A 22,654-nucleotide genomic window follows, 5' to 3' on the forward strand; every position below is an offset into this window, starting at 1 on the left:
TCCTATCATCCTTATGCCTATCGAAGAGTTGCTTCAATGTTCCTAATGTATCTGACACTATTACCACCACTAGCAATGCATTCCATACACTCACCACTCTGTGTAAGGAATAGACTCTCTCCTAAACCTTCTTCCAATCACCTTAAAATTATGGCCCCTTGTCATAGACATTTCTGCCCTGAGAAAAAGTCTCTGAGTATTCACTCTTTCTATGCCTCTGATCATCTTGTACACCTCTGTCAAGCTACTTATCACCCTACTTCGCTCCAATGAGAAAAGCCTTCGCTCCGTCAACCTTTCTTCATAAGACATGCCCTCCAGTTCGGACAGCATCCTGGTAAACTCCTCTGAACCTTATCTAAAGCTTCCACATCCTCCCTATAATGAGGCAACCAGAACTGAACACAATATTCCAGTTGTGGTCTAACCTGGACACCATAGAGCTGCAACATAACCTCATAGCTCTTAAACTCAATCCCCCTGCTAACGAAAGCCAGCACACCATAGGCCTTCTTAACAACTCTATTAACCTAGGTGGCAACTTTGAGGGATCTATGGACATGGACCCCAAGATTCCTCTGGTCCTCCACACTGCCAAGAATCCTGCCTTTAACCCTGTATTCTGCATTCAAATTCGACCTTCCAAAGTGAATCACTTTATACTTTTCCAGGTTGAACTCCATCTGTCACTTATCAGCCCAGTTCTGCATCCTGTCAATGTCTCTTGCAATCTACAATAGCTTTCCACATGATCCACCACTCCTCCAACCTTCGTGTCATCGGCAAAATTATTAACCCACCCTTCAACTGCCTCATCCAAGTCATTTATAAAAATCACAAAACAGAGATCCCAGGACAGATCCCTGCGCAACACCACTGGTCACTGAGATCCAGGTGGAATACTTTCCATCTTCTACCACCCTCTGTCCATTCTGCATCCAGACAGCCAAATCTCCCTGTATCCCATGCCTTCTTACTTTCTGAATGAACCTACCATGGGGAACCTGATCAAACGCCTTGCTAAAATCCATGTACACCACATCCACTGCTCTACCTTCATCAATGTGTTCTGTCACACTCATAAAATTCAATAAGACTTGTGAGGCATGACCTGCCCCTCACAAAGCCATGCTGACTATCTCCAATCAAGCTATGATTTTCCAAATAGTCATAAATCCTGTCTCTCAGAATCCTCTCCAATAAATCGCCCACCACAGATGTAAGACTGACTGGTCTGTAATTCCTCGGATTCTTAAACAAGAATTCTTTCTCGAATAAGGGAATAATATTTGCCACCCTCTCATCATCTGGTTTTACTCCAGTGGACAATGAGGATACAAAGATCATTGCCAAAGGTGCAGCAATCTCTTCTCTCGGTTCCAGTAGCAACCTTGGGTATATCCTGTCTGGCTCAGGGGACTTATTTATCCTTACGATTTTCAAAATTTCCAGTACATCCTCCTCCTTAGTATAAACCTGTTCAAGCATATCAGCTTGCTTTACATTGACCTCACAAATGACAAGGTCTCCCTCAGTGGTGAATACTGAAGCCAAGTATTCATTGAGGACCTCCCCTACCTCCTCAGACTCCAGGCACAAGTTTTCTCCACTATGCCTGATAGGCCCTATCCTCATTCTGGCCATCCTCTTGTTCCTCAAACAAGTGTAGAACACCTTAGGGTTTTCCTTAATCCCACCCGCTAAAGCTCCCTTCCAGCTCTCCTAAATCTCCTCTTAACCTCCCCACTGCCCTCTGCCTTCTGCAGAAATGTTCCATTTGCCAGTCCCTGGTTCGCACCACACATCCCACCAACCCCGCCCCATAATTTCCCCTGCAACTGAAAAAGATGCTGTACACCACCTTCCTCACCTCCATCCAGGGCCCCAAACAGTCCTGCAGAGGTTCACCTGCATCTCTTCCAACCTAGTCTACTGCATCCGATGCTCCTAATGTGGTCTTCTCTACATCAGTGAGACCAAATGTACACCAGGTGACCGCTTTGTCGAGTATTTTTGTCTGGTCCAAATCAGCCAGCCTGATCTCCCGGTCACTGCCGATTTCAATTCCCCCTCCAACTCGTCCATCCTCTGGCTCCTCCATTGCCGCAGTGAATCAGACTGCATATTGGAGAAACAACACCTTATTTTCTGCCTTGACAGCCTACTGCCTGAATGAAATCAGGAGGGCAAGAAGGGGACATGAGATAGCATTGGCAAAGAGCTAAGACATAGAGTTAAGGAGAATCCATAGGGTTTTTATAAATACATTAACGACAAAACGGTAACTAGGGAGAGAATAGGGCCCCTCAAAGATCAACAAGGTGGTGTTTGTGTGGAACCACAGGAGATGGGGAGATACAAAACTAGTATTTTGCATAGTATTTACTGTGGTAAAGCACATGGAAGGTATAGAATGTAGAGAAATAGATGGCGATATCTTGGAAAATGTCCATATTACAGAGGAGGAAGTGCTGGATTTCTTGAAACACCTAAAAGTGGAAGAATCCACAGGACCTGATCAGGTGTACCCTAGAACTCTGTGGGAAGTTCTGGAAGTGATTGATGGGCCCCTTGTGTGATATTTGTGTCACCGATAATCACAAGTGAGATGCTCGAAGTCTGGAGGTTGGCTAACATGGTGCCACTGTTTAACAAGGGTGGTAAGGACAAGCCAGGGAACTATAGACCAGTGAGTCTGATGTCGGTGGTGGACAAGTTGTTGGAGGGGATCCTGAGGGATAGGATGTACATGTATTTGAAAATGTGTTGCTGGAAAAGCGCAGCAGGTCAGGCAGCATCCAGGGAACAGGAGAATCGACGTTTCGGGCATAAGCCCTTCTTCAGGAAGAAGGTCTTATGCCCGAAACGTCGATTCTCCTGTTCCCTGGATGCTGCCTGACCTGCTGCGCTTTTCCAGCAACACATTTTCAGCTCTGATCTCCAGCATCTGCAGACCTCACTTTCTGTACATGTATTTGGAAAGGCAAAGCTTGCCGATAGTCAACATAGCTTTGTGCGTGGGAAATCATGTCTCTCAAACTTGATAGAGTTTTTTGAAGAAGTAACAAAAAGAATTGATGAGGGCAGAGCGGTAGACGTGGTCAATATGGACATCAGTAAGGCGTTCGACAAGGTTCCCCCGGTACACTGGTTAGCAAGGTTAGATCTCATTGGATACAGGGAGAACTAGCCATTTGGATACAGAACTGGCTCAAATGTAGAAGACAGAGGGTGGTAGTGGAGGTAGTTTTTCAGACTGGAGGCCTGTGATCATTGGAATGCCACAAAGATTGGTACTTTTCATCATTTATGTAATTGATTTGAATGTGAGCATAAGAGGTTTGGTTAGTAAGTTTGCAGATGACACCAAAATTGGAGGTGTAGTGGACAGCAAAGAAGGTTACTTCAGATTGCAATGGGATTTTGATCAGATGGGCTGAGAAGTGGCAGATGGAGTTTAATTTAGATAAATGCGGAGTACTGCAATTTGTGAAAGTAAATCTTAGCAGGACTTAAACACTTAATGGTAAGGTTCTGGGGAGTGTTGCTGAACAAAGAGACCTTGGAGTGCAGGTTCATAACTCCTTGAAAGTGGAGTCACACGTAGATAGACTAGTGAAGAAGCTGTTTGGTATGCTTTCCTTTATTGGTCAGAGTATTGAGTACAGGAGTTGGGAAATCATGACATTGGTTCGGCCACTTTTGGAATATTGCGTGCAAATCTGGTCTCCTTCCTATCGGAAAGATGTTGTGAAACTTGAAAGGGTTCAGAAAAGATTTACAAGGATGTTGCCAGGGTGGAGGATTTGAGCTATAAGGAGAGGTTGAATGGGTTGAGGCTGTTTTTCCTGGTATGTTGGAGGCTGAGGGGTGACCTTTATAGAGGTTTATAAAATCATGAGGGGCGTGGATAGGATAAATAGACAAAGTCTCTTCCTTGAGATGGAGGAGTCCAGAACTAGAGGGCACAGGTTTAGGGTGAGAGGGGAAAGATATAAAAGAGACCTGAAGGGCAACTTTTTCATTCAGAGGGTGGTACGTGTATGGAATGAGCTGCCAGAGGAAGTGGTGGAAGCCAGTACGGTTGCAACATTTAAAAGGTATCTGGATGGGTATATGAATAGGAAGGGTTTGGAGGGATATGGGCCAGGTGCTGGCAGGTGGGACTAGATTGGGTTGGGTGTCGGCATGGACAAGTTGGACCGCAGGGTCTGTTTCCGTGCTGTACATCTCTGTAGCTCTATGATTTAACATTGAGTTCTCTAATTTCAAATAATCTTCATACCCATCCCCCAGTTCCCTTTCCAGATCTACCTCCTCCCTTCTATTCCTTCTGACTACCAACCGGATTCATCTCTCCTGTCAACTAACCAGGTCGTACCCACTGCCTGTGTCTACTCACCATCTTTCCACTACTCTCCCCACCCATGCCCCCAACTCTTTATCTGTAGCTCCCCCTATCCTCACATCTAGTCCTGAAGAAGGGTTAATGCCCAAAACATTGACTTCTCCACCTCCTGATGCCGCCTAGCTTGCTGTATTCATTCAGCCTTTTGATTGTCTACTTTTGATTTTAGCATCTCCGGTTTTTTTGTCTATCAGCTGGTTCACAGACACTGTCCATCACAGACATTCAAAGCTAGAACTATTGCCCCTCTGGACCAAAAATTCAACTTCTACTTAATGGATTCTCTTTCACCATTACTGTACCTGTGAACTTGCCTGAATGTTCACAATTCTGAGAGCTTAAACTTTCTCAGCTTTCTCTGTGATACCCTACTGGTTTATAACCAAACATTCCTTTTATTTCTTGCAAGTTTCAAAACGCTATACTGATACTACTGCAAGTTTCCTGCTTTGTTTCGAGGTGTAAAACTATATTTGCTTCTGACCTCAGTCAGGTCTCCTCCAAACTGTCATAAACATTTAATGTTTGGGTTTTCTAAGCTAAAGTCAATCCATGATTATCCTGCTCAAAAATCAAGGAAATAGCTTTAGTGTTTACCCCATCTGTTACAAGCCACCACAATTAAAAACAGTTTACTTTTACACTTTGAGGTGACCCTGCTCTGTGACACATGCTGGACTGGGTCAGCGTTCAGAAAGATTATTTGTTGTATGCTAATGTGTATTCATGGAATATTGCAAATAGGCATTAATTGCACATTGATCTGAGGCCTGACATGTCATAAACTTGCTGTTGACTTGGATCTCTGGTCTCCAACTGCTGTTTTGAAAGTGAAACTTGGATTGTTACATAATTAAGTCACTCCTCACCGTACTTCCATTCTTAGCAGGCTTTATAAAATCTGTCTCCGGTGTCTTCATAGAATCATAGAATCCTTACAGTGCAGAAAGAGGCCATTCATCCCATTGAGTCTGCACCAAACCTCCAAAGAACATCTTACCCCATCCTTATAACCTATATTTATCATGACTAATCCACCAAATCTGCACACCTTTGGAATATGAAACCAGAGCATCCAGCAGAATCCAATGTAGACTTTGGAAGAACATGCAACCTCCACACAGTCACCAAAGGCTGGAATTGAACTTCGAACTCTGACACTGTGAAGCAGCAGTGTTGCCGTTGTTCTTGGAATTTGAATTAATATGAAATCATGCCAGGCACTGAGTGATGTGGGCATGAGACACAAATTTAGGAGAATTCCATGTGATTGGCAGTGAGGAGCTTCCTGCTGTTGAGGATCAAAAAGCCCCATTTCCAACCAAGTGTTGAATGGTGGGATGAGATTCTTGCTAGCGAGTGGTGAAAGGCTAGCTCTCACGACATGTGCACTGTGCAAGATGACACTGTGCTAGACACCCCGAGGTTCCCAATATTACTCAGTATTTCTGTCTGTAGTAAGTAGGTGAAAAATGGTGTAAAGCTAGACACCAGCGTGCTTGGTGCATAGGTAATAAGGTAATTTTGAGGAAAGAGTGCAAAAAAATGTTTGCTGCTCACGGAGAAAGTCCTTCCAAGAAATTCACCAAAATTGCTACTGAAGAATTTCCTGGTAAAATTTAGCTCATTATTTCAAACTGGAAACTTCTTTTACCTTGTCTCTAAGATCAGTCATCAACAACAAATATAGAAATTGCTGGAAAAGTTCAGGTAGGGAAGCATCTGTGAAGAGAAATCAGAGTTAGCATTTTAGATTGTGTGCTCCTTCCTCAGAAGTTTCTGATTAACAGCATCTGCAATTCGTTCAGACCAATCATTAGTTTTCTTACTTTGTACACATGTGTCTCAGTTTTTTTGTCTTTTCAGTCTGTTCTATTTGGGAGTATCTTTGGCTTCTTGCCATATAAATGCTGTAAAATATTCATAGCAGAAACCCAAGAGTATGACCCAATAGTAATAAACTCTGTACCATCTGTTACTGATGATTTTGACAGCTAGAAATTAGGGTAACCAAGTAATGACTTGGTTATCTGGGCAGTATAACATTAAATCTACACAGAGTAATTGGGTACAAATCCCATTCTGAATTGATATCTCAACATGTCGATTTTAAAATGGTGAGTTTCCCAGAGTTTGACTGGAGTTCCCTTTGTAGGTCAATCAATATGCATGATGCTGTAGTTTTCTTGACCCATCCTTTGAAGAAGGGTCTATGCACTTGACTGGAGAGTTGAGGAAAGGAAATACCTTATACCATTCATATTCCAAATTTTATTTTATTCTTCACACCAGATTTAACCTTGAGTTTTTTTAAACAAAAATGTGTTTAAGGATTTGAACTCTTTGTCTTTAATCAAAAGATTTAAAATCTCATTCTAAAAAAATGATATTAATTACTGCACTAAGACTAACCTACTTTTCTCGTCTCAGGTGATGTGGGTATGTAACTTGTGCCGAAAGCAGCAGGAAATCCTCACTAAATCAGGGGCCTGGTTCTATAGCAGTGGCCCAAACACGCCACAGGAGGCTGACCCGGCTGAGACCACAGCAGGAGTGTCCCACAGAAATGAAGAAGCACCAGAGGAAAAGAAAGCAAAACTCCAGGAGCATTCCCAGTTCCAAGGTCCATTATCCTCAGGGGACGTTTCCACACCAGCGTCAGACAAAAACAGACCTCAAGGGCTCATGCGACAAGATTCAATCAAAAATGGTTCAGGGGTGAAGCAGCATTCAATTCAGGCCACCAGTGAGATAACCACAGACAGGTATGATATTTATAGTAAAAACAACAGTAAATTGCGTCCAAAAGAAGTCCTGGTTGCATTTTCTTTTACTGTTTCCCTCCTGTTTCTCCACCAGTTATTAAAGTCGTTCTTAAAATGGCATGTTTGAGCTTATTTTCTGTCTGCTGATTATGAAATGTCTTGAAGGGTGAATTTCCAAAGCAAATGATGTAATGTGCTTATTTTTAACATTTTATCCTTCCTCGTTACAATAGGAATTTAATTTTCTCATTGAGGTGTTTGGCTATTTTTGTGTAAAACATACTACAAGTCCTCAGCAAGGGCCTCACCTTCGTCCCACTACACCCCAGATTAATGAATTTGGGACCTTGAATATTTCTTCCATTGCCTCAACCTCTGAGCCCACTTTTTCCATCAAGACTCCTGCCCACCCTCCGAGGATCTCTTCTCCTTCCTCGGACACACTCCATCTACCTTGACACCTTGTGCTGATCTGTTACCTGTCCTTGATCTCTTCATTTCTAACTGCTGTCGCAACATCGACCGTCTCAACCTGTCTACCCCTCTCGCCCATTCCAATATCTCACCCTCACAATGCTCAGTGTTCCACTCGCCCCACCCAAACCCCAACCTCGCCATCAAACCAGTAGACAAGAGGGGGTGCAGTGGTAGTTTGGCGCACCGACCTCTACACCGCTGAAGCCAGGCGCCAACTCGCAGACACCACCTACTGCCCCCTCAACCAGAACCCCACCTCCCATCACTAAACCATCATCTCCCAGACCATCCGCAACCTCATCACCTTTGGGGGTTTCCCACCAACAGCCTCCAACCTTGTATTCCGAGAACCCTGCACAGCCTGATTCTAACTCCTACCCAAGATTCACAAACCTGACTACCCTGATCGACCCATTGTCTCAGCCTGCTCCTGCTCCACCGACCTAATCTCTGACATTGTCCTGTCCCTTTTAGTCCAGGAACTCCACACCTACGTTCGGGACTCCACCCATGCCTTTCAGCTCCTCCAAGACTTGCGTTTTCCCAACCCACAACGCCTTATCTTCACCATGGACATCCACTCCCTCTACTCATCTATCTGCCACGATGAAAGCCTCCAAGTCCTCCACTTCTTCCTCTTGTGCTGACCCAACCAGTACCCTTCCCCGACACAGTCAGTTGCCTGGCTGAACTGGTCCTCACCCTCAATAACTTCTCCTTTTAATCCTCCCACTTCCTCCAAGCCAAAGGGGTATCCATGGGCACCCATATGAGTCCCAGCTATGTTTGCCTCTTCTTTGGATATGTGGAACAGTCCATCTTTCACAGCTACGCTGGCACCATTCCCCATCTTTTATTTCACTACATTGATGACTGTATCGGCGCTACCTCATGCTCCCATGAGGAGTTGAACAGCTTTCAACCTAACCTCAAATTCACCTGGATCATCTTGGACACCTCCCTCCCCTTCCTGGATCTCTCCACCCCTCATTCCTGATGAAGGGCTTATGCCTGAAATGTCGATTATCCTGCGCCTTAGATGCTGCTTGATCTGCTGTGCTTTTCCAGCACTGCAGTTGACTGCAAGTTATCATGTCACTTTTTTGTAGAACTTTATCAGAGACATATTGCAATCCACAAATATGGACTAAAATTTCTTTCTAAGAAGACCCTGATGATGTGGTTTAGTTTTTTTAGAATTGTGAAGACTGCAGGGTTTACTCAAAATTACGGTGGAAGCCCAAATCTGGAATTCTTGCACCAATGCCATCAGATCCGATTTTAGCCAATAAAAGTTTGGGTGAACTGTTACACTATCATGGGTGAAAAACCACAGCTCAGGCATTAAAACTAGGTGTTAACATTTCAAGTCTCATCTGACTCTTCATTGGAACTGTTTATTCCAAAGATGTCATATTGTCCTTGAAATGTCAACTCTGTGTCTCTCTCACAAATGCTACGAGACCTTTTGTGTTTCTCTGGCACTTTTGTGTTTTCATTTCAGATCTCTGGGATCTCTAGGATTTTGCTTTCTTTTAAACTCAGTGCCAAGTTCAAACTAACCCCATTTTCATTGGAATAAAATCCTTATGTTATCGTGTACGTGTTATGAAATTTTTATGATTTGGAATTGCCAGTGTTGGAGTAGGGTGTACACAGTTAAAAATCACACAACACGGGTTATGGTCCAACAGGTTTATTTCGAAGCACCAGCTTTCAGAGTGCTGCTCCTTCACATTTGCTACTTGTCTATTTACAGCTGTCAAGTTATTTGAATCCCCAGCCCTTTAAATTTTGAAACAAAGCTGCTGCCTGTTATGGTCTATGGATTGTTTAAAAACAAAAGCTGTCCTTACAGTTTTATGCTTTTTTTTTGTTGATTTAAGCCTAAGAGCTTTTTTTTTTAAACATTATTGCTGATTGCTTCCACAACCAGGAGGGACCTGTAAGTTCTGCAGTTTGATTAACAGCTTCAAGGTGTTATGAGAGGATTATCAGTCTTGGTTTTGTGGTGCTTAATTCTTTTTAAAATGAAGAATTAAATATTTAAGGAACTGAAAATGTATTAAATGCCTTTTGTGAATCATGTTACATAATTAATAGATAATTAGGAATTTATTTTACTATATCTCAGTATTGCTCATTACATCTGCCCATGGTGAATACTACGTGAGTTGGCAAGAAGTGCCAAGATGGGAAGGTGTGAGTTTCCACTTACTTGGTATGGGACGTGGGGTTTGCGTATAAGATGAACAGATTCAAGACTGGGGGTTAAAGGGCTTAATAGTTTAAAACAAAACCAGGACAAACCCTTCTAGCCTGTCTTAGCACTTGGCAGTCCCTGTGGCCACCTCTGATCTGCATCCACGTGGGTCTAGCATTGAGCTGCTAATCCACCTTTTCCAAAAGTGGGAGTACTGAGTCAAGAATTTTCTGACTCTATGACCTGTCTTGGGAGCAAACATCCAGAGCTGCATGTTAAAAGTCACTGCTGATTTTGGGTAGGATATTAATGGATTGCTATTAATAATTATTTACATCAAGCTAAGAAAAGCCAGCTGTACGTTATTTTATTCTTGTCATCATTAAATCTGTCTGCTTTATGCTTTCCCTCATAGATTGAGTAAAGGTTGATACAGCAAGAAATTGTAAAACTGAAATATACTCCACCAGTTTGAGCACTACTATTACAAATCTGCATCATTAAAAAAAATCAACTTGAAATCTAATCTCACTGATATTCTCAAGAGAAACAGTAAATAGCCATTGCAGATTTTGTATGTTGCAGGACAATAAATAATTCTGGATGCAGTACAAAGAATATGAAAAATTTGGATGTTATTGAAATAGGAGCAGGAGTAGGCCATTTGGGTCTGCAATGATATTCAGTACCCTCTTTCTGGTTTGTCCCCATACACTTTGATCCCTTCAGTCCAAAAAACTATATGTAACTCCTAACTTAAACCTTCAATGTTTCCACCTTGACCACTTCCTAAGGAAAAGAACTCCACAGACTCACCACTCTCGGGGTGAGGAAATGTCTCCTCATCTTAGTCCTAAGTGACCTTCAAAAGATATGGGGAGAGAAGCAGAAACAGTGTATTGAATTGTGCCATGATTATACTGCATATATATATATCCTTACACTGAGACCCTTCCATTCCTCTTTTCGTCAATATGTTACAAGGGATCATTCATAGATTAGTGCATGAAGTGTTACAGACTTGTGCCTTGATTTTGGCATCTTGTACATCTTTTATTTATAAGTATTGAAGTTTGGATTATCTAGTCCTGGTCAATTCATTTTGAAGATAAATCACCAAAACCTGGGTTTTGTGGCCAAACTGCATGTCCTGCTAACTAATCACTGGTAGTCGTGGGGAAGTTGCCATTGGTATAATGCATGTAGCTTTCCTTGCATGACCATCTCAATTGTAGCTTGGACCATCTCCATTTTTTCAGCTGTACCTCAGAAAATGAAAACATTGCACCCCAGAACACCATCACAACTGGAAAATATGTATTGATTCTAGGCATGTCCCAGGACAGCTTGACCTTACAGCCAGATGAGATACACCAAAGAAATTTGTTTTGAATCATTCCATCTGGAGCAGACCACTCTACATCATCCCAGTTGGAAAATAATGAGTTGAACATTTCTAATGATAAACGGTATTTATATAATGCCTTTCATGACCAATGGACTTCACAACCAATTAACTATTACTGAAGGTTAGGCAATGTTTTAATGAGGAAACATAATAGCCAAAATCCAGACATAGCAAGCTCCCACAAAAAGTCATGTGATAATGACCATATAACGTATTTTTGCAATGTTATTTGAGAGATAAACTTTGGTTAAGATACTAGGACTAAAATTGGACCTTGAAGACAGAAATGGGTGAATTTATTATGGGGAACAAGGAAATGGCAGAAGAGTTAAATAGATACTTTGGATCTATCTTCACTGGGGAAGACACAAGCAATCTCCCAGATGTAATAGTGGCTGAAGGACCAAGGATAATGGATGAACTGAAGGGAATTTATATTAAGCAGGAAATAGTGTTGGAGAGACTGTTAGGTCTGAAGGCTGATAAGTCCCTGGGACCTGATGGTCTGCATCCCAGGGTACTTAAGGAGGTGGCTCTAGAAATTGTGGATGCATTGGTAATCATTTTCCAATGTTCTATAGATTCAAGATCAGTTCCTGCAAATTGGGGGGTAGCTAATGTTGTCCCACTTTTCAAAAATAGAGGGAGAAAGAAAACAGGAAATTATAGACTGGTTAGCCTGAATGTCAGTGGTGGGAAAGATGCAGGAGTCAATTATAAAAATGAAATTACGACTCATAGCAGTAACAGGATAGGTCAGAGTCAGCATGGTGAAGGGGAAATTGTGCTTGACTAATCTGGAATTTTTTGAGGCTGTAACTATGAAGATGGACAAGGGAGAGCCAGTGGATGTTGTGTACCTGGACTTTCAGAAAGCCTTTGATAAAGTCCCACAAAGGAGATTAGTGAGCAAATTTAGGGCACATGGTATTGGGAGTAATGTACTGACTTGGATTGAAAATTGGCTGACTAACAGGAAGCAAAGAGTAGTGATAAACAGATCCCCTTCAGATTGGCTAGCAGTGACAGGTGGGGTACCACAAGGTTCGGTGCTGGGACTGCAGCTGTTTACAATATGCATCAATGATATAGTTGAAGGCATTAAAAGTAATATTAGCAAATTTGCTGAAGACACAAAGCTGGGTGGCAGGCTGAAATGTGAGGAGGATGTTATGAGAATATAGGGTGACTTGGACAGGTGAGGTGAGTGGACGGATGCATGGCAGATGCAGTTTAATGTGGATAAATGTGTGGTTATTCACTTTGGTGGCAAGAACAGGAAGGCAGATTACTATTTAAATGGAGTAAGTTAGGTAAAGGGGACATACAACGAGATCTAGGTATTCTTGTACATCAGTCAATGAAAGCAAGCATACATGTACAGCAGGCAGTGAAGAAAGCTAATGGCCTTCATAACAACAGGAATTGAATATAGGAGCAAAGAGGTCCTACTGCAGCTGTACAGGCCCCTAATGAGACTGCACCTGCAGTATTGTGTGCAGTTTTGGTCTCCAAATTTGAGGAAGGACTTTCTGGCTATTGAGGGAGTGCAGCGTAGGTTCACGAGATCAATTCCTGGAACGGTGGGACTATCATATGTTGAAAGATTGGAGCGACTGGGCTTATATACACTTGGGTTTAGAAGGATGGAAGGAGATCTGATTGAGACATATAAAATTATTAAAGCATTGGACACTCTGGAGGCAGGAAGCATGTTTCTGCTGATGGGTGAGTTCAGACCCAGAGGACACAGTTTAAAAGTAAGGGGTAGGCCATTTAGAACAGAGTTGAGGAGAAACTTCTTCACCCAGAGAGTGGTGGATATATGGAATGCTCTGACCCAGAAGGCAGTGGAGGCCAAGTCTCTGGATACTTTCAAGAAAGAGATGGATAGCGCTCTTAAAGATAGTGGAATCAAGGGTTATGGGGATAAAGCAGGAACAGGATATTGATTGTGGATGATTAGTCATGATCATAATCAATGGTGGTGCTGGCTCGAAGGGCCAAATGCACCTATTGTCTATTGTTTATAGGACACCTATAGCATCATGGAATCTTTCATATTCACCATAGCGGTGGCACGATGGCTTAGTGGTTAGCACTACTGTCTCACAAGTGCCAGGGATCGGGATTCGATTTCACTCTCAGGCAGCTGTGTGGAATTTTCAAATTCCATTCGTGTCAACATGGGTTTCCTCCCACAGTCCGAAGGTGCGCAGGTTAGGTGGATTAGCTATGCACTTCTTTACACAATGTGGTGGGTGCGTGGAATGCACTGCCGGCGGTGTTAGTAGAGTCAGAGACATTACTGACATTTAAATGACTGCTGGACAAGCTCATGGACAGCAGTAAATTGAAGGGTGTTGTGTAGGTTAGGATGCACTTAGATTCAGATAAATGCTCAGCACAGCATTGTGGGCCGAAGGGCCTATACTGTGCTGTACTGTTCTATGTTCTAAATTGCTCATAGTGTCCATTGCAGGTTAGGTGGATTAACCATGGGAAATGTAGGGTTACAGGGATAAGTAGTTGGATGGGTCTGGGTGGCATGCTTTTCGGAGGGTTGGTGTGGACTTAATGGGCTGAATGTCCTACTTCCACACTGTTGGGATTCATTCTGAGAGGTATGGCAGGGTCTCCTTTGAAAGGTGACACTTACAACAGGGCAATAGTTGCGTGTCAGCTTTGATTTTTGAACTGAAGTCCTAGAGTGAAACATGAATGTATGACCTGAAAAATGTGTTGCAGGTTAGGTAGCATCCAAAAAGCAGGAGGATGTGCCTATCTTCTGAATCACAACTGACATCTATTAAAGGAGACACTTTTTTTTGTTTTCTGTGTTGAACTTTGAAATATAAGTTGATATGAGAAATCGTGCCAGAATTTCAGTCGTACATGACCTAATTGCAACCAAAATGGTGCTTGGTTTTTCAGCCTATTTAAGAAGATTCCTTGTGATAGTAATACATATTATTATGTGATGTGATGTGGTTTTTGCAAATCAAATAGCAGTTCTTTAAGAGGCAAAATAATTGCAAAAATATTTGTAACAGCAAGATAATTGTTCATTCATGGTTTTTAAAAAATGTTTTGGATTGTATGTACATGAAAGCTTTTATTATATTGAGGAAATATATGGCAATTCAGTGATTTTTGTTGTGATGTAATAGATTGTTCTTTTTCAGCTTATTTTACCCTTTTTATATTTGTTGGTAGTGAAATGAGAGAGAGGTCAGGTTGTGAGCAATCCTATCCACAAACTGGCTGTTTGGAACTGCTGGCTGGTGCTGCTATGCTGACTTTATACTGCTGTGAGGGGACCATGATGATAAATTTATATCTCCAGTGTTCAGTGCTACTGTGCTGTCAATTCGGTAGCAAATGAAAAAAAATACTTACGATGTTAGCTGATCAGTGTATAGGTGTGATGTACCTATGATTTCATCAACAAATATATTAATTACAGAATAGTGGTTGAGCAGGAATGAATTTAAGATGTGTGTATGTGTGGCTCTGAATGGCTGGCCATAAGTGCACAGAATAGACCAAACCCTGAAGTAATATCAGCATATTTGTAATTTAATGCTTCATCTCTTTTTGAATATTACATGCATGGACATTTTTCTCCTTGCTATGTTGTGAAAAATGAGTAGTGTTGGCCCGACAGTCAGTTGAACAGACTATTATGAATGTAGAACAATAGATGATAATAGAAAATTAGGACAATCTGAAGAAAGGTCTTAAGAGTATTTTCATTTTAAAAAAGTAGTTTACAGGAAGTAGAAAAATTAAGCATCTTAATTTGCATACATAAAATTATCATTTTTATTATTGTGTTGGTTATTGTAAAAATGCTACTGATGGTTTGTAACAGGCAACGCCTTCCCCTACATGCATGCATATGCAATGACACACACATCTATTTGATTATTTAATCATATGATATGTGCAAAACAGTCTGCTCTTTTTCTTCCTCTCAACTAATAGATTTAAAGTATTTTTCTTCTCCCTTTGTATTACTTTCAAGGCCTAATTGTTGGAAGCTTGATGTGCTTGAATTCCTGATCAAAGCGTGTAGCCTGTGTTTGTTTAATAAGCATTCGGATATTAGAAATCTGTGACTGCTCGACACTGCAGCTGGAATGGGGAACCCTCACTGCTGCAAAGCATTATTGCTACAGTCAGTAATGGTGTTTAAAGTGCTTAGCTTCTCTGGCTGAATTAGCGGATGACATCTGAACAATTAACTATTGACTGGTGTTCATCAATCGTAGTCTTTACACAGGTCAGAACGGACTCAGGCATTTGATTGGCATCTTGGCATTTGATGTTACATAGGAGATAGACGGTTTTACAGTATATGGGAGTAAGAGATGAAAATGCAGTTTGAAGCACTGCGTCAGTTCTGCAGCTCTGTTTTAACCAGTTTAAATAGTGTTTTCTCAAACCAACATGACATTCTTCTTCAAAATGAGCTCTTTGAACAAGCTCTAAGCAGCATTGGGTGAGTAAATCACTTCTCGTATAATTGCAGAAGACAGCACTGTGTGTTTGGAAATTTCCCATGCCTGGCAATTAAAACCCTTACTTGATACATGAAAACTGCAATGGTATAAGTTGGAATATTGTTTATACAAATAGAAGTAGCTTCTAAAATAAAATATAGTACAAGGGCACCTTAGGAATTGAAAACTGTCAAGTTCAAATATCTATATTGAGGTCATTAGAGATTTTATAAATCTTTATTTAATTATCATTATAGTGTTTAGTCTTGACTATTGCATGATATTTGGGTTGAATGAACTTTTTAACGGTAGAATTATTATTGTTTTCAATAATGGTGTGTAGTCATTCAGTATCGAAGATACAGAGTTGAAAGAGAAGGCTATGTACAACTTTAAAACTGTTAATATCACTGTAAGAAAACTGTAACGTTAGAGGGTCGTGCCAGTTTATAATATAGAGAAAACATACCTGGCTCTGATAAAGGATGTTTATAATACTCAAAATTCATATTCATATCCGGGTTAAGGGCAGAAGCAGATTAATAGTAATTTAATTTACAATCCTATGTAGTTTTTACATTTATGTTTTACTCATTTTACTAGAAACTGATTTTTAAGAAAATTAATAAAACATACATAAAGAGATAAGGGGAAAAAATGACAAAAAAATCTGCAGTATCCACAGTTTTCTTGGCGTAATTGTGCTGGGTTGCTGGTACTGTTGCTTTTAGAAAGTGCACAGGGACTTGAGCAGGTGCAGTTGATTGCTTTGGCAACAATCTTTCTCCCCTCCTCCTCCTTGCTGCAGGGCGACTTCTGGTAGCAATGAATCTCGCAAATCTTGTAATCCACTTTATTGGTCAGAATATCCAGGTAGAAACATAAGAGTATTATATGAAGATTCTAGCTATCTAAATGACATATGATAATCTCTTGAAGGAATTCCTGTCAGCAACTGAAACAAAGTAAATGATTAGTGTAGTGTGGGCAGTCGCCCTTCTTCTGTATACTGTGTTGACTGGACAGTGTGTAGATGTTCAAGGCTTTCCTTATGATTAGCAGGCTACCAACTATTGAGGAAACTGAGACTTCTGACTGCAGGTACTTCTTACATTTTGAATTAGTCACTTCAAGAACTGATCACTGAGTAGGTGTTGGGTTGCATACGTTGTGTAAATTCTGCCACAGTATCAGGTAAAAGACTGTACAGAGTGAACTTGCAGCCAGACTTGAGGGAGACCATTGCAGATCAAAGGTAAAAAGGTTCCAGTTTTGAGTAAACAGCTGGTTATCTTGTGAGTTAAAATTATAGTGGTCTTGATTTTATAATTGTTTGTGTTTCATAAAATTATAAAAATTATTTGCATTAACCTGCTACTTATGAACATCATAAGGAAAGCACATTGTAATGAAGAATATACTTCAGTGGAAAATCACTGGTTTGTGCACCTTACTCTGAAAGCCAAGCATTGAATTTGGTGCATTCTAAAGCGTAATGTTGTGAAAGATTCAACATCAGTTGTTTGAATGTAATTTTTTTCACATTTTTCATTGAAATTATTTTCATTTTAATGTGGCTGTTTATAAATATTTGTAATAGACTTCGTAATGAAACTGAAAACTGGCTGGGTGGAAGATTAAAAAAAGATGTGGCAACAAATATCGAGGTTACTTAAGAGCTATCGGGTTGAAAGTTAATTTTTCGTTTAGAGTTGATGTGAGAAATTTGGCAAGAAATATGACAACTGTGCCATTGACCTCCTGCCTTATCAGAACATCTAAACTGCAGCAAATTATTAATGTAGTTGCATCACTTACAAACCATTGCGAAAATGTGAGATTGAAGCTATAAAGCTACTTTACCTGAATGTAAGGAAGTAAAACTTAACAGGAGCCACCAATTACAAAAGTGTAACTTGATAATTTTTTTCAGAATTTTAATGGAACTGATTTTTGTATTTTTGTTTTCTCATTTTTCTTTGTATAAGTAAATAGGAAAGGCTAGATTGTAATCCACTAAATTCAACATGTCAGCTGCTGACCCTGCTGTTAGTAGCAGTCATTGAGGGCCAATCATGTGAAAGTTAGTTTGAAGTTAACCTTATCAGCCCTCTGAAATAATTGGATATTTGTCATACAAAATTTGAATGTTCATTACGCTCAATTTCTTTGGTTAACATGGCACATTTTACAAAATGTCAACTGCAATGTGGTTTTATAATGCGTGCATGAATTTATAATTTTGAATTTATTCTAATTTTCATCTTCCATTCTCCCCTTTGTAAACTGTATTGTTTATTTATTTATATTTCACTTATAATTCTTCTTTTAAGTGGGCAAACAGTCAGGTGTTCTGCACCAAGCTCACTTCCAGTAATCAGCTGTCAGGTGATACATAGTGAAGGGTCAAGTTGATGCATCAAAATAATTTCCTTTGTTTTATTTTGTGGGGATGCACCTGAACACTGCATCATCCTTTTGGTGGACGACTAGGATGAATTTGGTTACAATTTGTAGATGAAATCATGGGCAAGCACGCAAACATTTCCAAGTCCCACATGATCTCATTTACTTCCTCAGCTAAGACAAAATTAGGAGCAAATGTAGACCACTTTGGCCTCTTAAGATTGAATGATGAAGCAATAAAATCACAGGTGATCTGGTTGCTCCACATTCCTGCTAATCCTTCGATAACTTTTCACTCTTTTGCCTATATCAAGGATCTATCTGTCCAGGCCTTATACATATTCAAAGACTCTATTTTCACCATCTTTTGAGAAATTGACTAATCCCTTAGTTTGAAACAGGGATCCATAGTTCTTTATTCTCCCACAACTATATGTAGATCATGTACTCCAATGGAGATGCTATGGCAGTTTATTTTCCTACAGAGATGGTGCAATATGCCAGCAAAAGTTTGAACAGTCTGAGGTTTTCCAGGAAGACAAACTTAAGTATAAGGTAGTCAAGATTTAGTTTGCATGAGCACAAGGATTGCCAAATTGAATTTCAGATTTGGACACAGTCAGTACCCAAGTGTTGTGATGCAGTGGTATCACTATTCTTCAAAGTCAGTACTTAGCTTCAATCCTGACTACAGCAAGAACATAAACTCAAAGAAAGCAAAGCTTGAAAAACATTGAATGACTTGATTTTTGGATGTGAGAATAAAACCAAGTGATCTTCACAGAAAAATAACTGATTTTTCAATTAGCTTAAAGATAACATGGGATATAAATCGCAACATTACACATTTGTTTTTGAGATGGTGGAAATAGTAATATGCCTAAAAAAATGTCAGTTAGAAATTTCATAGAAAATCTCATTTAATTGAAGTTGGTTGCACCCTTTAAGTTGCTCTCTTCAAAATATAGGTCTCTGTTTCTAGAGAATGTAACATGAAAGGTCTTAAAACATTTAAAAGCTGAATAATGTAGTCAATTTAAAAATTACAATGGATGAAATTCAAAAAGTTTACATTTTGAGAACTGTTTCATTCAAATGTTTAGCTCTCAAATGTTGCCTTGGTTGTAGTGGGCTATATGCTTAAAGACCTTGAGCAGAGAGTGCAGACATAGTACAATAAGGAAAACATGCACCAGTTCAATAGGAATGAACCTTCTTTAGTTCTTCCAATTATCAAAAAACGTCCTGCTGTTGGCTTTCAGGATTTCATTAATCGTTTGAGAAGCTTAGTATGTTGTTAATGAATATCTGGTGCTCCACTGTGTTGCCTACTTGCTAAGTGGATCCTGGAGTAAATAGTGTAAAGGATACATTCATCTTGTTTAATAGAATTCTTTGAGGAAATAACAGGCAGTATGGATAAAGGGAAAACTGTAGATATATTGTACATAGATTTTCAAAGATCATTTGACAAGGTGTCACATTAGGGATTACTATATAAAATAGAGCTTATGGTGTATTAGATAGCAATTTATCTTGGATAGAGGGCTGGTTAGCCAACAGGAGACAGTAGGACAGATGGATCATTTTAGCATCAATATGTCACAAATGGAATGCTACTGGGATCAACTGTATAGAGTCTAAACCAATGACTTGGATGATGGGGAATTGAATGTCCTGTTGCTAAATTTACTGATGCTATGAAGATAGACTTAATGTTCCCTTTAAAACCTAAGGGATTGGATAGGTTAAGTGCATGGGCAATAAACTTTGGCAGATACTGTATAATGTGGAAAACTGTGATGTTGTCCACTTTGACAGTGAAATGAAGAAAGCAACATATTACTTAAACGGAGTGTTTGCAGAGCTCAGTGGTACAGAGGGATCTGGATCTGATACATAAAACACAAAAACTTTAATATAGAGGTACAGCAGGTAATTAGGAAGGCAAATTATTTTTATTCATTCACAGGATCAGGGCATCCCTGGTTAGACAGCATTTATTGCCCATCATTACTCAGAGGGCAATTAAGAGTCACATTGCTGTTGGTCTGGAGTTACTTGAAGGTTAGAGCAGGAAAGGATGGCAATTTCATTCCCTAAGGAGATTTGTGTGTTAGATGCATTTTACGACAATTGACAATGGATTCATGGTCATTATTAAACCCTTAATTTCCAGTTTTTATTGAATTCAAATTCCTGTGGCTGTGGCTGGATTCAGACCTGGGTCTCCAAAACATTATCTGGGTCTCTGGACTAACAGTCCAATGATAAAACCACTAGAGTGTTGCCTTCCCAATATAAAGATTGGGATATTTTGCAGCAGTTATATTGGTATTTATGAGAACATCTAGGTGTACTGAGTACAGTCTTTGCCTACTTATTTAAGAAAAGGTTTCAACGCATTAGAGATGGTTGAGAAAATGTTCCCTCCAAACATGCCTTAGGATGACAGGGTTATCCTATGAGAAAAGGTTTGGGAGTTTGGGCCTTTATCCACTGGAATTTAGAAGAATAAGGGATGATCTTATTGAAACACAATGCTGAGGGAACTTGCAAGGGTGAATGCTGAAAGGGTCTTTCTTCATTTGGGAGGGATACAAATTAGGAGTCAAAGTATAAAAATAAGGAGTGTTCTATTTTAGACAAATGCAAGGAGAATTAATTTTTCCTTCAGAGAGTTGTGAATCTTTCTTCCCCAGAAGGTAGTGGAAGTAATGTTATCGAAAATTTTTAATGCAGAGATTGACTAACAAGGGAATTGAAGTTGCGGGGTTGGAGAAGAGAGTGGAGTTGAGGCCACAATCCAATCAGCCACGATCGTATTAAATGGCAGAATGGGGGAAAGAATGCTGACCAAGTTAATTAAAAAAATATCTCTAGCGATTTTTGAAAAGATTTGTATCTCAGGTTGAGGTTCTGGATGTAAGTTTGTTCGCTGAGCTAGAAGGTTTGATTTCAAACATTGTCATCATACTAGGTAACATCACTGGTGAAGTGCTAGTGGTATGCTCTGCTTTCTATTTATATATTTAGGTTTCTTTGTGTGGGTGATATCATTTCCAGTTCTTTTTCTCAGAGGATGGTAGATGGGGTCCAAGTCGATGTGTTTATTGATAGAGTTCTGGATGTAATGCGATGCTTGAAGGAATTCTCGTGTGTCTCTGTTTGGCTTGTCAGAGGATGGATGTGTTGTTCCAATCAAGGTGGTGTCCTTCTTAGTCTGTATGTAAGGATACTAGTGGGTCATGTCTTTTTGTGTCTAGTTGATGTTTATGTATCCTGGTGGCTAGGTTCCTGCCTATTTGTTGTAGTCCTTGTAAATGATATTCATTTTTCTTGTTTGTATAGGGTCTTTTAAGTTCATCAGCTGCTTTGTAAGTAGGTTTGTGTGCTAAAATGATACTAAGAGGTCTCAGTAGTCTGGAAGTCATTTCAGAGATGTCTCTGATGTAGGGTAAAATTGCGAAGGTTTCTGGGTGCATTGTGTCTACTTGTTTGGATTTGTTGCTGGGAAATTGGCAGACTGTTTATTGGGTACCTGTTCTTCTTGAATATGCTGTATAGGGATTTCTCTTCTGCTCTTTGTAGTTCCTCAGTGCTGCAGTGTGTGGCTTGTTGAAATACTGTCCTAATGCAGCTTTGTGGGTGTTGGGATGATTGACCAAATAGCCAACTATAGAAGCAGTGTGTATTGTTTTCCTGTAGATGCAGGTTTGAAGTTCCTCATTGATTGTTCGCTCAATGGGGTGGGGGGAACCAGAGTACCTGGGGGGAAACCCACACAGACACTCTGGAGTTTACACATTCTCCTAGTCAGTCATCTGAGGGTGGAATTGAATCTGGGTCTCTGGTACTGAGGCAGAAGTGCTGACTATGGAGCTATGGTGCCACCCAAATTGTAGAACTAGTCACAATATTTTGGTCTGAGGTTCACCTCAGGGCAAAGGAAGGCACATTTTCCTAACAATCTCAGACAGTGGCTATGAAAAGAAAAAAGATGATGGTGGGAGCCAAAGATAATGGAACAAATTCAATCCAGAGGATGTGTCTGTCAATGGACTCAGGTCAGTAATACTCAAGCAAGCAGAAAGGGCCTCAGCCAACAGTGATGTAAACTGCAGGCAAAGGTGATGACAAAAACAAGTTCAGTTATGAATATTCTAGAGTTATTTACTTTTGATTCCCTGTTTGTTTGTACTTCTGGAGTAATTTTACTGCATACATAGCCAAGATAAAGCTATTATGAACTCACGTTTGTGCTCAAAACGAGAGGAAAGTATGACCTGGAGTGTGGTGGGATGGGACTGGTTGCATTGGCTTACATACCCTGTATTTCCATTAATATTCTATTTGGTCCAACTGGTCTGTCAGAAATAAAAAAAGTTCTGGAGAAACTCAATAGGTCTGGCAGCGTCTGAGAGAAACCATGTTAGTGTTCCAAGGTTTAACATCTTCACTACTTCAAATAATGGTAGTAAT

At 40.2% G+C, this 22,654-nt stretch overlaps 1 protein-coding gene across 42 annotated transcripts in view; it reads left to right on the forward strand.

Annotated features, from left to right (window-relative positions):
• Window positions 1–22,654, forward strand: part of rims2a (regulating synaptic membrane exocytosis 2a) — a 1,173,408-nt gene that overhangs the window by 438,637 nt on the left and 712,117 nt on the right. For 41 of the 42 annotated variants that reach the window (XM_087986344.1, XM_087986315.1, XM_087986332.1 and 38 more), the window contains one exon: window positions 6,839–7,173. In XM_087986344.1, the coding sequence (XP_087842470.1) occupies window positions 6,839–7,173 (335 nt within the window). Of the gene's footprint in view, window positions 1–6,838; window positions 7,174–15,745; window positions 15,766–22,654 lie in introns of those variants that run through there. The other variant, XM_087986336.1, reaches the window with a different exon arrangement.

The sequence above is a fragment of the Chiloscyllium plagiosum genome, unplaced genomic scaffold (assembly GCF_037043375.1).
Source record: "Chiloscyllium plagiosum isolate Xiang-an unplaced genomic scaffold, Cpla_swu_hap1 HiC_scaffold_4, whole genome shotgun sequence".
Taxonomy (NCBI): Eukaryota; Metazoa; Chordata; class Chondrichthyes; order Orectolobiformes; family Hemiscylliidae; genus Chiloscyllium; species Chiloscyllium plagiosum.